The 15853-nt window shown below is 38.6% G+C and overlaps 2 protein-coding genes across 2 annotated transcripts; one reads left to right on the plus strand and one right to left on the minus strand.

Moving 5' to 3' along the window:
- Positions 1-762: 762 nt before the first annotated feature.
- Positions 763-7144, minus strand: LOC113683731 (transmembrane prolyl 4-hydroxylase). Its single transcript, XM_027201002.2, has 10 exons — positions 5821-7144; positions 5112-5193; positions 4826-5004; positions 4421-4482; positions 4194-4228; positions 3837-3987; positions 3445-3502; positions 3149-3261; positions 2319-2409; positions 763-1593 (listed from the first exon to the last, which is right to left on the minus strand). Exons 1-10 carry the CDS (start codon positions 6106-6108, stop codon positions 1315-1317), a joined length of 1338 nt encoding a protein of 445 aa, XP_027056803.2. The 5' UTR covers positions 6109-7144; the 3' UTR covers positions 763-1314.
- Positions 7145-7404: 260 nt separating this feature from the next.
- On the plus strand, positions 7405-14948 carry LOC113683727 (uncharacterized). Its single transcript, XM_089187476.1, has 11 exons — positions 7405-7897; positions 8641-8722; positions 9282-9457; positions 10202-10260; positions 10366-10400; positions 10564-10744; positions 11288-11345; positions 11812-11924; positions 12246-12327; positions 13225-13572; positions 13784-14948. Exons 1-11 carry the CDS (start codon positions 7508-7510, stop codon positions 14366-14368), a joined length of 2109 nt encoding a protein of 702 aa, XP_089043602.1. The 5' UTR covers positions 7405-7507; the 3' UTR covers positions 14369-14948.
- Positions 14949-15853: the final 905 nt, after the last annotated feature.

The raw sequence follows: 15853 nt of genomic DNA on the forward strand, positions 1-15853 counted from the left end.
TGTATTTACTTATTTCAATTTTAAAGAGGAAGAAGAGGGGAGAAGAGAATCAGGTTCCCAGGGTCCCAGGGTCAGGGGATGCTATTGCACTCATCCTCTGCCAGTTCTAATCATGTTGTCTGAATCAGTTTAAAGATCTTAAAATCAATTCTCAGCTCTGTGTAGCACAGTTGCTACTTTTCTTTCTTCTCATTACTTGAACGCTTGGAAATGTAATCAACCAAGAAGGAGAAATTTCCTTTTGGTCATTCGAACCCCTGAGACTGAAAAGGAGAAGCCCATTTTACGTGTGATTTGCGGACCAACGTTCACGCGGCGCTGGGATACCTATGTGGCCGATATCTACAGTCTCGTCCGACAAATAATGCTGACTAGAGGGATGTGTTGTCTAAACTAATTTTCAAGAAAACAACGCACAGCAATTGGAAGGGCCGGGAGGATAACTTATCGAATATTGGGTGTTAACATGTTGTTCGCGATTCTCTGTGGATGGAACAGACAGAATAAAAGGCGTGGCCATGGTCACGTGTTCTCTGGCCTCAGTGTGAACAAAGCATGAAGGTACCAAAGACAAATAAAACGGATCAATATCTGTATCTGGGCAACTGCCCACCTACCCCTCCCCTAACCCAACATTAACCTTAACTTGTTGTCAATTGACTGTTGTTGAGTTAGGAGAGGGGTAGGTGGGCAGTTGCTTAAATACTGATATTGATCAAATAATAACAAACAAAAAGACAACTACAAAAATTACGCAACACCAAAGATAAACTAAAATTTTATTTGTTAAAAACAATTTTCTACCTGTTTCAATATTTCATTATTTTTCTAATTACCTCCAGTGGTGTCTAAGGACTACATTTACACCTTCCCCTCCCGGCACAAATGCCAGCTTCATAGTTTCTTGAGGCAATTGCCCCAGGGTAACGTCGAAAACCGCTGAATTCTACAGAGAAAACTCATCAAAAAAGTTTTTCTTACCTTAAACAGTCCTGGTACGGTGCTTAATATTTATAAGGTAGTAAAATTAGATTTGACAAGTGTATTAAGAGAAATACGACCCCCTGAATTACTTCCCGAAAATCACCGCAAAAGGGGGGGGAGGCTAGAATTATTTTTGGAAGGATAAAAATATGAATTCGAGAGAAAAGGCGTCAGTGCATTGTTAAACACCAATTCAGTTACATTCTCAGAGTCCCTTTTTTCCCGCCCCAGTCTCTCTTTGATTTTGGAGGACGAGTAGAGAGAAGACGCTGAGAACAAGGTCACAATCTTTTTTAGTGTTATTTTAAAACAATAAAAATTCAAGGCTTCTCATTTAATTTTTTTCTTAGGATTTTTGTACGAAACCATAGTCTCTCGCGAGTCTCCAAGGATATTTATCCAATTGTTTGCAATCCATTTTTCTCCTTTGATGATATCACATCCTCCATGGTAAGTCATTTCGTCCAGTCTCCCGTGCCATCCAGTCTTTTCATCCCGCAAGTGATTGTACCACAGGATGGCTGTTCCTTTACGAGGTTTTACAAATAAGTTGGCTTTGTGACAATGCTTGCTCAGGTCGCAGCGAAATTTGGTGATCTCCGCCCACGCCTGGATTCAAAGGAAATAAAACAACTAAATGAGATGGATGCATTTTATCTCCTCGCTTGAACGACGTAATGCTGAGTTGAAGCGTAACGTTTCACCCTATTACTGCCAGGAGTGCTCAAAATGGAATTTCTCCTTACAATATCACAAGAATTGAAAGCACATGGATAATGAGAAGAGGGGAAGGCATCAATTAGTGAACATTCTTTCATTGGGAACCAAAGTCTTTGAGCTTAAATAAAACGAGTAACGTAGGAAGACAGAGAGAGAATTGACTTTCAGATCTTGTGAGTGAAAGATTAAGGCAACAGAATATGCCAGTGAAGAATGAACACTCGTTTTGCTCACTATTCCTCGAAAACTTAAATCCAAAATAACGAAAGATTGAAAAAGGAACATCTCGTTTCAAGTTAATTCAAGTATTTTCACCAACGTCTACAAACGGTTAAGTGTGGACAGCGATAATTTCAATTCTTTGGTGTTTGCCATGGACGAATATCAAGTTGGAAAGCGATCAAAGAAAGATCAGATATTATTTTATCAGCTAAAATACTGATCAGATCCCACATTTTCAAACTTGACATATAAGGTAATTTATGCTTGTGAGTAGTGAGGGTTAAAATTTGGAATGCAGGGGGAAATTTTTCACAGTAAAATTTAACACCTTATGGCACATTCGTTTAGGAAAAAAAAACTTTGTTATTGTTTGTTAGCTGTTTATTTTTTACCTCTGTGTTAAATGTTGCATTATCCGCAACTGGAAAGGCAGTCTCGCCTCCTTCTTCCACATCATTTAAAAAGTACAACACTGTAATATACCTGTAAGAAAATGGTCGAGGCTCTTCAAAATTTACTTCAAACATATCCTCTAGTCAGTTATATTATCCTCTAGAGATTAGACTCCTTCTATCAAGGTTTGTTACCTCGCGTCACGCAATGGGATCTTTCTCGTTTCCCAACGAGAGCTTAACATGACATGACCAAACAAGGGGATCTTAACACATGTATGCCCTTCACATGTACGACGAAATTTCTGCCACCTACTCAACCAATGGAATTTAAAACGAAACTGAATCTAACTAAAATCTAAATCCCTCTCCGCATTTCTCACAATTAGGTTTGCATACACGTTCTCACCATGAGTTCACCATCAGCTCTTCTCCAGACCCGACCGAATATTATTTGTGGGGAAGATTACCCACTAGTTAAATATGACTTCTTAGCCTGTGGGTAAGTTTTCGCGCCTGTAAACAAGGCGGGCTGGTTCGACTCTAACTTACGAGCAGACGCACATAATTAGTGCCACAGGAAGTCCGTTTCTCCGCCCGCGCGTGGATTTGAGACGAGTCGGGGAGAGGTTTTCTGGGGCTTGGTTCTAGACCCCTTGAACACCTTTAGCGGGTTCGCCTCGCTCAAGTCGCTCCTGGGCGTATAAACGCTCGTGGAGAAGTACTAATATTGCTGGCAGGCTAACTCGACTCTGTAAACCTCGTGAAAAGCCAGCATAATGCTTGCGCAGCAGCACCAATGAAAACTGCACGTAATCTATTTTTTTTACCGGCAAAGACGACAGTGATTTCTATCACGGAAAGCACAACAGGGAACGTTCGGTTCAAAATCTTGGGAATCATGATGACAGTGATAGTGGCCCTCGGGATGGTAATGGACAACCTACGAGTGAAAAAAGGAAAAAGAAAAAGAAAGAATGAATGAATAACAGCATCGAGCCACTTATCATTCGGGAAGGGTCACGAAAGGTTATTATCACCGCCACCTCATCCCTCTACTAACTTAAACACAGCGGAAACATAGATCAATGGATTCTTTCAATAAAAAAAAAAACGGAATGCTTACCTGAAGTTCTTCACTCTCCTCTATAACTGCCCTTGGAAGCTTTGTTAGAGCCGCCACTCTGAAAGCCAATGATTAATTTTTTAATGCAAAAAAGTTTTTAAAAGATGTTTTGACGTTTTCAGAAAGTTTGTTAGACATTTTTTTAATTTAGAAATTGGCTACCAGAATCTGGCTACTCCTATTTTAGTAACCTATTAAGTGGACCGCAAATTATTCAAGATACTCCAAATAAAAATTTCCCATAAGTTCCATTGACACCAAGTCGCGCGACCATCCTATTACCTCTTAAAAACCAGGAGGTTATCAACTTGTAACTTCCAAAATTGTGCGGAAAATAGATGGAAAAGTCAACAAAAGGCAGTCACTCACTCCCTTAACCTCTTTTTATTTACCTGTCATTGAGTCCTTTGATCTTTCGATGATCCAACCATGTTTGCTGACTGTTTCGGCTTTTCACCCGAGGAAGTTTTTTTGCCATGTTATGAAGACTTTTCATAATCTTGTTTGTCGTCACTGCAAGGAACTCTTTTAAATCCATAACACCTTAAAAAAAAAAAAAAAAAAGGTTAATTGTCAACTAACGGCAGAAATAGTGCAACGTGAGTAATATTGACCCATATTACTCTAAATCGAAATTTTGCCACTGAAAGTTTACATTGTGTTAAAAAATCATCCTTTGGTTTCTAAATACCCAAAGAAAAAGGTTAAGTGCAAGGAGAATAGCAAAAAAAAAAGAACAAAATACAAACCATTGTTATTCTTGTCTACTTTCAGCTCAACAAACCTACAGACGTTTAGTAAAAAGAAAAACATAGTTACAGCCTTGTCTTAACCATTAAACTCCCGGAAGTGATTAACATGTGACGTCTCCCTAATTGTAACGGCGATGATCACAAAGGATTATATTTGTTGTAAATAGGACGAAGGAGGATAAGGAAATGATGACGATAACGTCCCACCCTGACGGGCCACTTACATTTTTGCGATGTCTTCTTCTGAGAAGTATAAATCACTGAGATCAACAAGATTATGCATTACCTACAAAAAAGGAATTAAAAGAGTTAGAGTTTTGTTATCTAGAGGTTGATTGCCCGATTTTGTCTCCTCTTTGCTCATTTAAATTTATCCGTCAAAGAATTACAAGAAAATTGTTAAGATAACTACCCGCGCCCTTAACAAAAGAATACTTTCCAAGGTGAGCAGGGGGTTACACCTCTTCACACCCTCTTTACCCAGAGAAGAATTGCCTGACACTTGCTCTGATGGGAGATGAGTTGAAAGCTGAAGACGATTGACTGACACTAATACTTGTGGGATATCGAGACTACACCTTGAGCAAAATGCCAATAAATTTAAGATAGCATTGTCTACGACCTCGTACCTCCACTTTGTCAATGACACCATCGCTATTGTAATCCCAACTGTGAAATGTCGCCTTATTGGTTGGCTCAATGTTGATACCCGTTTCAGGGTCCTGGACCTCACTGGTGTCCAGGCCCGCCTTGGAAGCTCGGTTTATTATAGTCTGGCATTCGTCTTCGGAAAGAAAATCGGGAATTTCTGACAAGAAATAGAGATCAAGACATGAAATTTATTAATGAGTCAATACTGCGTTTAATATAAATAAATGGAAGACAAAGAATTTAGGAAAATTTTAATTTTCTTACCGAAGATAGGCGGTCTTAAGCTAAGTGTTTTAATTTCATACACCTTTCCTGGGCTTAGTTGTCTTTTTTGCACATGGCCAACCTGAAGGGTAAACATAATTTTTTCATAAAATATGCGTCTATGTGAGGCTAATTCAGGGGGGGGGGGGCGCAATGATAACACCTGAAAACACCTCCACCTCATGATACAGTTACAGATACATCTTTAAATCATAAGGATTGCGTTACGTGACTGTCACGTTTCAACAGGATTGGCATATTCTGTCTGTTTCATCAACGATATAATGTTCATCTTGATGAAGATCAAATGATATTTTTACAAACTTAGACGCAAAAATGGTTAAAAAAAAAAACTCCGTTACTGAATGGCTAAAAATGACCAAAGAATAAATAACCTGTGGACAAACATGATTCTACGAACAAGCAGGAATAAGTTATCCAGATATTATGGTACATACATACATACATACATAGTTTATTTGAAAAAAATGCAATTAAACAACAACTTGCGATCCTAAATTGCATGTTAAGTTTGTGCCTACAATATATTCGAAATACACAATAGAGTGAAGGTAGCAGAAATACATTAAATACAAAGAAAATAGCTGTTAACTTAATATTGAATTAAATACAACGACACGTCACTAATACGATGAGTTCTTGAGCTGAAACTTATTTTCTGAGGTATTACTGGATCTCTATTTCTTACCTTCACACCATTTAACCGAGGTAGAACTTTAAAATCGGCATTCGTATCACTTCGTTTGAAATTTGAAGTTCCCATTGATTCTTTGGTTCTTTCCTTCGTCGCTTGGTGGAGGTTCGTCTCGATCCCAGATCCATTCTTGTAATACATAGCTACACATATCGCTACCAGAGCGGTTAAAGCGACGGCCACTGCCGTAGAAGGAAGAGACGATTTCGAGGGCTTCTTTGCTGCCTTTTGTTTTGATCTTTCCTTCGAGAATTTCTTGTTATCCGCACGCGGCGGCGCCATAGTTGATCTTTTAGATGGCTTCTTTCCCGTAACTAGTTGATTTCACGGCCGTGAACACCACATTTGCATATCATTTGTAAACAAAATTTAACAATGGCCCTCACTGAGATGTCAGATGTAGAGCCAGACATCCATAAATTTAACTTATCTAAGAATAACCAAGTTACAGCAGCTTACTGAATCCATAATGTTTTCTCGAAAATTATTGCGGATGTAAACTTCAGTAAACACTGGCCAGCGTACGACCTCGATTGAGAAAATAAGTATTGTGTGACAGGCAGTTGTCACGCATTTTATCTCTCTTCCCCTTTAATTTGTAGCTGTCGACCAGACAAACAGGAACCTCGCAACTCGCAAGAATTTCAGCCTATGGCCGTGCGGTAAAAGGCAAAAAAAAAACTAATAATAAACAAAAACAATATCTCTCTAACTCAGCTTACAATATAATTTTATAATGAAATTAGTCACGATCAAAGCGACTTCCTTCCGGTAATTGATATTCACTAAATTATGCATATCTAATTAGCGTTCAATTATTACAAAACGAGTTACATTCATTTCTCTCGATATAATTAGTCTTCATTACGATCATATGATCCTTTTTTTTTTCTAATGAGTTCTTGGTAAGTCATGGCAACCATTCTAAATGCCAAGTATTCCAAAAAATTGCTGTCGAAATACAGGAACCCTGGTGTTCCCTAGTGAGCCAGGGTCAAAAATATCAACTTTAGGCTATCCTACTAAATTCGGGCATGCTATTCTTGCACTTTGGCAACCCCGGAAACTCCTTGCCTTTCAGAGACTGTTAAGGTTCGACGAAGTCGTTTCTCGTGACTTTTCTCTTGTTCGGCGACGCAAAAAAGACCTTTACCCTGCATGAGTGACTTAAAAAGGATCTCTATACACTTAATGGTTTGTGTATCATTCTGGGTATCATGCGAAACTTTAGCCTGGATATTTCAAGAACGTCTTTTATAATCCAGCTTTTCCATCATTGATCATCCCTGCTCTTTGTTCTTGCCTTTGTCTCCCTGAACTGAGAACAAAAGGTTTTATTCCATATGAGAGCAATTGAATAAATTGAATACAACGGAAAAAATAAAAGCAAAACATTAGACTGCACAACATCTTACGAAATACCCGAATCACTTTGCACTGAAAAGGCTTCCTCCCGTTTTTTACGCTCATGGTCCCTTCTGGTACCTGCCCTGCTCATTCAAACTGACCAATCACAGACGCTGGTGGCATCATACGCTTTCATATGGCTGCTTTAGAGTAAAACAATTTATTCTACATGAATGAAAAACCTCTGAGCCGTAATATTTTGGATCATTAATTTATGAAGAATTTTTTGACCGAGGTTCCGAGGCCTTGACGGGAGCATAACAAGGCAAGATTGATGCAACTAATGGCGGATAGAACATCCCACCGCTTTGTCTGGTTTTTAGGTTTGGTTTTGATCATTGCGAGGGGTTTACAAATCAAAGCAAAAGATATCTCAATACATCAACACACGTGCGATAGCGATGAAAACGAAGAGGGCTTCTGTGACACGATAGATGAAATTAAATACGTTCAGAACGACGAAATTGTGGACTTAAAGGAAGAAATACCAAGAATACAAAAGACAGAACAAGTAGAAAGTCTTTCACAAGATTTGAAAGAGGGACGACAAAGTAACGAGGTTCATAACAATTTATCAGAAAGCAATGATAAACAAGTTTTATCTAACAGCAACACAACTACGGAATGGATTGGACTTCAGATTCCAGTTGTCGATGGAATTAAGGCAAGTTTAATTCTTCTTTGATCTCGCTTGAATATAATTTATTAGATGCCATTATTGCGTTCAGATTATATAGGTATTTATATCTTTGTCTTAATCACCGACTTTCCATGTATAAGTTTACAAGCTAATGCCCATAACCAGGAGACAATAACGCTAAGAGACTGGACTTCCATGCAGGCTCAATGATTTAATAAATAAGCTATTTTTAGATAAATCTCGCTATCAAAGTTAGTAGAAGGATTTAGCATTTACCAATCTCGTGTCGCAAACTTAGCTTAAAAGAAATTTCAAGGTCGCATCGAAATGTTCTCAGACCGAAAAATACAAGTAATTTGCGAGATTGCCTGGTTTATTTCAGAGAGATCATGCATACACTCTGACTTTAGAATTGCAAGCTTCACAGTTTACCTTTGAAATAACGCTCTTCTGTCGGATCCAATCCCTCTCTTTCTTGAGTCTAGTCGCGACTCTACCAGACCTCAAACAATGATGCTCAGAAAGGAAAGCCGATGTGTGTTCTTGAGTGGGGAGACTCACACAGGAAGAATGCAAAGGAAGCCAATAAAAAACATTCCTCTAACCATTGCAATCATACGAAACCGCCATTATGCGCAGCTTGTTGAAACATGTCTTATAGCCAAGTCGTAAAATGAGTTGATATTTAATCGAACTTTTACAAACAATTTAGGTTCTTTGCAAATGTAAACATTGCAGTAATGATACCTTTGTTACAAATTGGATAGGTTGGTCACATTCAAGAGATTGAAATTCTATCTGGCATCAAACGTCACATGAAAACCCTGAGCATGCGTCCTCTTGTATTTGGTAAGAGATCAGTCCTATGAAATAATTAGGATCAAAGTCAATACCTGAACAACAGCGCACCTACCCCTCCCCTAGCCTAGCTTTAAGCCCTGATTTGTTACCATATGACTGTCGTTGGGTTAGGGAAGGGGTAGGTGTGCAGTTGCTCAGATACTGATATTGATCCGTTTATTAACAACAGAAACACTTTCGTCATAACTGCTGAATATACACAGCGCTTGCCACATGAAAACATGATAAATGGTATACTCGCTAACGGGTAACTTGTGGTTTCGCCCCACTGTAAGTTCGCCCCGCTGTCTTGTTTCTTTTGTGTCTCCTATACGTATAATTTATAAGGAAATGTATGGCCTTCAGTAGGGAGAATTACTAACTTGATCTTGGGAGTTATGGAATTTTCGCACGGAGAGTGATTTAAGTGAGAGGAGGATTACTCTACACTCATCATGTGCGAGGCATGGTCTAATAATGCTATAGTAGTTGGAATTGCTACCATGCCTGTAGAACATTGCTCATTTAAAAAACTTGCTTTTCTCAATTTCATTCATCAATTTTACAGAGATTCCCGATTTTCTTGATGAGGACGAATGTGAACTCATCATAGCTATGGCTGAAAACAAAAAACTCAATGATAATCCTAAGAAAACAGATAGCCGAGGTGTTTACTATGAAGACCCTCTGAACACTTTCAAACAGTGGGACTTGAATAGTGATGAATACATTGACGCAGAGGAGGTTGGTAAAATCGCGTCTCTTAATAGTTCTTCTTGGAACACATTCTCAGATAAAACAAACAAATAAACAAGCACATCTTGTGAATGACACCGTGACCTATGACCTATGACCTAGTCGAAGTCACAGTCACGCAGTCATTTCCACCACCAGTCCTGTTCAAGACTTCTCTAAATAGTAGGATTAAATGTATTATTATATAAACTACGGTATTTTACAAAGATTTCCAGCCCTGAGAAAAGCCATAACTGTATAAGTGTGAAATTACGATAATTTTGTACGTGTCCTTGATATCGCCAATCAGCTGCTGACACGTCACTCTCCTTTTGCGCCACTCTGTCAGGCTAATAATAAATGAATAGTAAAGTGTTCACCTTTCATGAAATCGACGTATGATCAACAAAAATTAATAATACATAGTTACTGTAGATATGGATTTTCTCTTCATTTTTTCATATTTCAGTCGTGAGTGCAGCGAACGAATAAGATCGAGATACCTGAAGAGAATTTCCATATCTACACGCGTCGATGGATTATCCTCTATCTAAGAATTTAATTACCATTGTTGTTTGTAATAGCCTATCTATAGAATCAAGGAGGAGACTCGGGCATAGAGAGGTTCATCTGTGATTCGCAATGCCTTAGTCCATCCTTGAACTTGAGTTTAAAGATAAATTCTTTCATATCACTTACTGCCTGTGATAAGCATTGTATACTAACTTTCTTTTCTTTCCATTGCTGTTACAGATTGTCCTGATCCCTGGTAAAATGGATCTTAAATTTACAAAACATAACGCCACCGAGATGTAAGTGGGATTTATTGGTCAACATATTTTTTTAAAACTGGGAGAGAAATGAGTTCGTAAAAAGTTGCTTCTTTACTTAGTGATTCGTTCATTTATTTTTAACAGGATGAAAACATTAAACTTGGATGAAGATGATAATGGTAAGTGTTTGTGTCCCATTAAAGCACGATATACGATCCTGAATTTATCAAGGGTAACTCAATATGATCTATAAGAGTAAGAGGGTGTTCCCCGCTTTCAAATAATTTGAAGTTTTCACCTTCATTAACAATATACGTCTTTTTTTTTCCTTTTTTTGAACAGGAAAAATCAACCTGACTGAATTCAAAAGCGTAGAACTGGAGGAAATAAGACAATACATTGCTGGCCTTCTGAATGATTCGTCACTGAGGAGAATACCTAACAGTGGAGTATCTTGGCTGTGGCATGATGAGGACGAACTGCTGAGATATCAGCCTGACTTATTGCATGGATTCCATGAAAGGTCGGTAGTTACACGTTTGTTGTAGCCTATGAGATCTCCCACTCATAGTACTTAGTGCGAGTCAATCCCTTAAAAAAATGTCTCCTAGAAACGCAACCATAACAGGAGATGGCGGGTCTATTCTTGGAAAGATATGCCGGACAAGGAACTCTTGATTAGTGACCGCGGGTGAGGGGGGGAGGGGTGTTTGGAAGAGTTTAAAGGGGATCACATGGTTTTCACCTGGAACAGAGGGGGGGTCAGTCGCCGCCAACAGAGTATAAAGGGGAGGGGCGTGGGGGGAAGAGGTTGGTTCTATACTAGCCTCTCACGAACATTGGAGGGTATACCACGTTTATTTTTTTTGCTACCATGAATAACAAAATACGTAACACAAGGGTAAGATGTGACATGTAACCGATGATCCGCCCCCCCAGCTACACTCTAAACTACATCAATAGTCAACACCTATATAGGAACCTATTGAGGTATAACTTTTTTTTTTTTATAGTCTAACGTATGGTCTACAACAGGTGTATTTCTAACAGTAAAGTTTTCTTCCAGGCTTCAAGCAGTTACCAAAATACCAAAGGAAATTATTCAGGAGAGTGAACCCATGCAGGTAAACGGGACTAATATTTTCGAAAAAAAACAAACCCTCAACCTCTACCACAAAAAATGAAAGGAACTAGGAACGTAAACATAGACATGACGTAACCTTGTCGCTACTTCTTCAACGAAACAACTCTGCGCGCGGTGAGCAAGATAACAGTGTTCCGTATGTGACACGCAAACTTGTTGTTGTTATTTTATTGTTGTTCTCAGATGACGAAAAATTCTATGATTCTGAAAAACTTTGCAATCTTTTTAAGGTTTTCTTTGAAAGACCAGTTGACCAATAGCACGACCCAAATTCGTAGTCCGTCAGCTCCATCAACAGTCCTCTTATACCTCGCACCTGACCAATCTTCATTTTCTGTCTTCCTTCATTATTTTTTATTACCACTCACACTCACCTCATTTTGTCTTCATTAACGTATCTCGCAACAGCCAAGTCGTTATTTTGACATTGTACAATTCATTTTAAGGTGATGCAGTTTGAAGAAAACAACTATCAATATTGCCAACAAGATAGTGAGCCTAAATTTGAGGGTGTTCCCTGCTGTCTGTACGGAGACATGAAAGAATGCAGAATATGCAGGTATGTGAAAGACAATTTACCCAAAAAAAGCATGAAAATTGAGACAACTAGGACACCTCTCCAATCCATTTCGACTTTCTTATCTATGTTTCACATTTTTTCCCACACTGAAGAATTTCCAAAAAAAGGGGACCGAGAAAAAAAAGGACTTCATAACCACACGTCTTCGATGCTGTGGGACAAAAATTGTGGAACAAAAATTTGAAGTGGGAGAAGTCAATCCGGAAGAAGTCAATCAGAAAAAAATTTTTAAAGATTTCAGAGCGTTGCATACCGTACTAGGTATAAATAAACAGTTATTTCTCTATATCATTTCCAAAGGTACATAACACTAGCTTATTTCCTCAACGATGTCGATGAAGGAGGGGAATTGGTGATGCCACTTGCAAATAGCAAGTTTGAGGTAAGTCGATGCAAACACCTGGCAAAGATATGGAAGAAGCTATTTTTTAGTCTGGCCCCATATATAGATAGTGGTAATAAAATACGTAAAATGCAAAACTTTTAAAAGATGTAACCTTATGTAAGATAAAAATTGTTTTTTCAACATTAAGCAGCATTAATGAAGGAAAAATAGTTTAGAAATTTTTGTCCGTCCAGAAGGGGAGGGGGAGAGGGACAGATCGGCACCTTAAGGTTCTAAACAGGGACAGGGGCCAATAAAGGAGACGATTTCATTAAAAACTTGAAGTTGTAGACGGGGGAAGTAGCGTTTATAAGGGAGAGGAGCTCATTAAAAACTTGAAAGTCGAAATGGGGTAAACTCAAAATTTCAGGGAGGTGGTTGGTTTAATAGAGGATGGGTCTTAACTACAATATTGAAGATCTTCACCGTGGAGGAAGAATATAGGCTTGCAGTTCTAGACGGAGAGGGCTTGCTAAGGAATGGAGCCTTATAGATAATTGAAGTTCGAGGAATGGTGATTATTAGGAACATGAAGTTGCAGAAGATACCAGGGTACATGTGCTTATAAGAGAAAGAAGCTCATATAAACGTTAACTTCTAGACAAGGAAGGTTCCTCAGAGAAAGGGGCTCATTAGAAAATTGAAGTTCTTGACAGAGAAGAGGCGCATGAGTATTTGCAGTAACTTAATGGTCTACCACAATTTAGCTCTCGTAAAGGGCTAAACCCCAACGGGTCAGCTTTAGAAACTCTTTACGGTGGCCTGTTTATATCATTAACTCAGAGGATAAAACCAGATAATCTTGTTATACACCCCACCCCCCCCCCCCTAACACCGAACACTGACGCAGCGCCATTTTTTCTTCACAAACCTACCCTCTTAATCTCTATTTAGGATGACATCATGAACAACTCTGGTACCTGGACAGGGTTTTTCACTTACGACAAGACAACCGGAAGTCGAAATACCTTTGAAGTGGATGTACAATTTAAAATGGATGGTGCTAATAAAGTTATTTATGGCAAAGGATTTGACGACAGCGGGGAATTCGAATTGATTGACAGTCTGTTGACAGGAAACATAATAAGATTCCGCAAGAAGTATTTGAATCAAGGAAACAAAGATTTTTCCATTAAATACGCTGGACAATTAAAGGGAAATACACAAATAGATGGAAAGTGGTGGGTTCCTGGCGGGGAGAAGATGCGTGGAAAATTTTTCATGCGCCACAAAGGATACGAGGTTTGTTTTATTTGAATTCGGTTTACAAGTGATATTGTCAGAGCAAAGTTATCAGACCTGAGTTACTTCAGCAATAACTAGTAAATGTATAGAAAACCAAATAAGTGCAAATTCAGATTTTGCAAGCTAAATTTCTTCGTTTCAGACTATATTAACGATTTCTTGAATCTGTTCCGGTAGTTATTTCTAATCAAATGTTCCCTATCTGCAGAAATGGATGAACAATGCTATTGGAAAATGTAACTCACACGAGTACTGTGCTAAAGGCAAACTGGTCATCAAACCGAAACGAGGCAAGGCTGTTATGTGGTACAACCATGTGCCTAATGATGATGGTACATGGATCGGGGGACTGGATAACAGGATGTACTACGGTCACTGTGACGTCACTAAAGGCGAGAAATGGATGGCCACTAATTGGATCAACATAGATGGCGACGGGGAGATGGAGTTGAGGGCCTGGAAACGAGGTATAAACCTCATATCTGACACTAGGAAGCACTTGAACCAGAATATTCTTCAAAGAATGCGAAGAGCTGAAGACAATAAAGCACCGGATGAGATTGAAGAAGAACTTAACAATGATATGGAGAACACCCAAGAATGGACGTTTGAATCTCGTCCGAAAGAAAGACACGTTCTTAATGCTGTTGTATCACTGTTAGAATCTCTTAACGAAGAAGAAATGGTAGCTGTTTCGAAGAAAGTACATGAGAAACTTCAGATGCTATGTGTACCTTTAGTTCTAAACCAAGGCGGTAAAATTTCTTTAGTGGATGGAAGTAAGGCTGAGTGAAAGAGAAAACATTCTCGCCTCTAGAATGCAATCATAGGTAAAATAATTTTCGAACTTTTTTATTGTGGATAAAAAGTCATTATTTAAGAGTTGAACATTTTAAGGAAAGTTTATTAGAGGTACTAAGGAATCAGTAATTTTTCACTTGGTTTTCAGGGCGGAGGGGTATCAGTCGTTGCCAACAGGGTATAAATTGACCGCCAATTAATTGGCAATGAGTGGCGGGAATCATAAGAGTATTATTTGCCTTATGTTGGGATTTCATTGCGACACAACCTAAATCCTCCAAGCCTCCCACCCCCGGCAATAACCATGATGACCGGTCCCTAAAGCTATATTGTTTATATTTCTGTACAGAGAAGCTATAACGTTGACGTTTCGTGTATAAAACCCTAATGTGTGTTAACGTTGTTTTCCCATGACGGTCATTAAATATTCCTTTCCTGAAGTACATAGACATCATGTTGTACAAAGGGTTATTAATACATTTGCTGAGAAAACCATTTTGCGTGAGGATTCTCGCAGTAATTGAATGTAGAACAGTTCATCAATTAGTAAAATGCTGGTGCGCAAGCATACATGTAGATGGTTATGAGTTTCTTTATCAGAACCCCTTTTTTCTTGCTGATCTGGTGTACACATGGTGGCTGTGCTAAAAAATACTTTGTTTTCATAAGAATACACGAAGCCAAGTATAAAAATGTTAGACTAAAGTGCAGTCCAATCTCTTAATGTCCTTTTACATGGAAACATGGAGTGAAAGTGAACCCCAAGCTCTTTTTCTGTGGCCGAAATAACAAATGTTTATTTTTTGCTTACAGTCACTGCTGAAGGCGTGAGTATTTGAGAATCAATGTAAATATTCAACACGATGTGTTTTTAGTTTACGATAGTAAGAGCGCTTTTCGATTTAGTGTTGTAAAACTAAAACCAAAGTAATCACAACAGCCAATCATTGCAAGGAAAATTTATCCGGGAGCCAATGAGAACTCGAGGTAAAAACAAGCAAACTCCCAGAAGCGCGGGAAAACGCAAGTGACAAAGTCGCGATTGGTTTTAGTTTTGAATCTGATTGGTCGAGAAGGTGGCCCTAGTTTTCTGGACCAATTACGGGGCGAAGTAAAGAAAAACCAATGCAATTCCGGTTATTTTCGACATTTAATTGAAAATCGCTCCACTAGAAAAAAAATCACCTATCATTAACTCGTACATGTACCACAGAGAATTATTCTAAATTAGATGTACTGAACTGAAAAAATAACTAAGCCACCATTGTGGTCAACATTCATCATAGTGAACTCTTCTTCTTACCATAAGCCAAAGTAGTTTAATGATCAAAACAAAAATGAAAATTTGAACTCTATCGAATTTTGAAAATAACAAATATGCCAACTTGACGTGGCGCGGAGCCACAGGGAGATATATCAATAAACCACATAACTCTCGAGTCTGTAAACATGGTAAATTTTCTCTACATGCTGATGT

Source organism: Pocillopora damicornis, chromosome 11 (assembly GCF_964200805.1).
Source record: "Pocillopora damicornis chromosome 11, jaPocDami1.2, whole genome shotgun sequence".
In the NCBI taxonomy this organism is placed as follows: Eukaryota; Metazoa; Cnidaria; class Anthozoa; order Scleractinia; family Pocilloporidae; genus Pocillopora; species Pocillopora damicornis.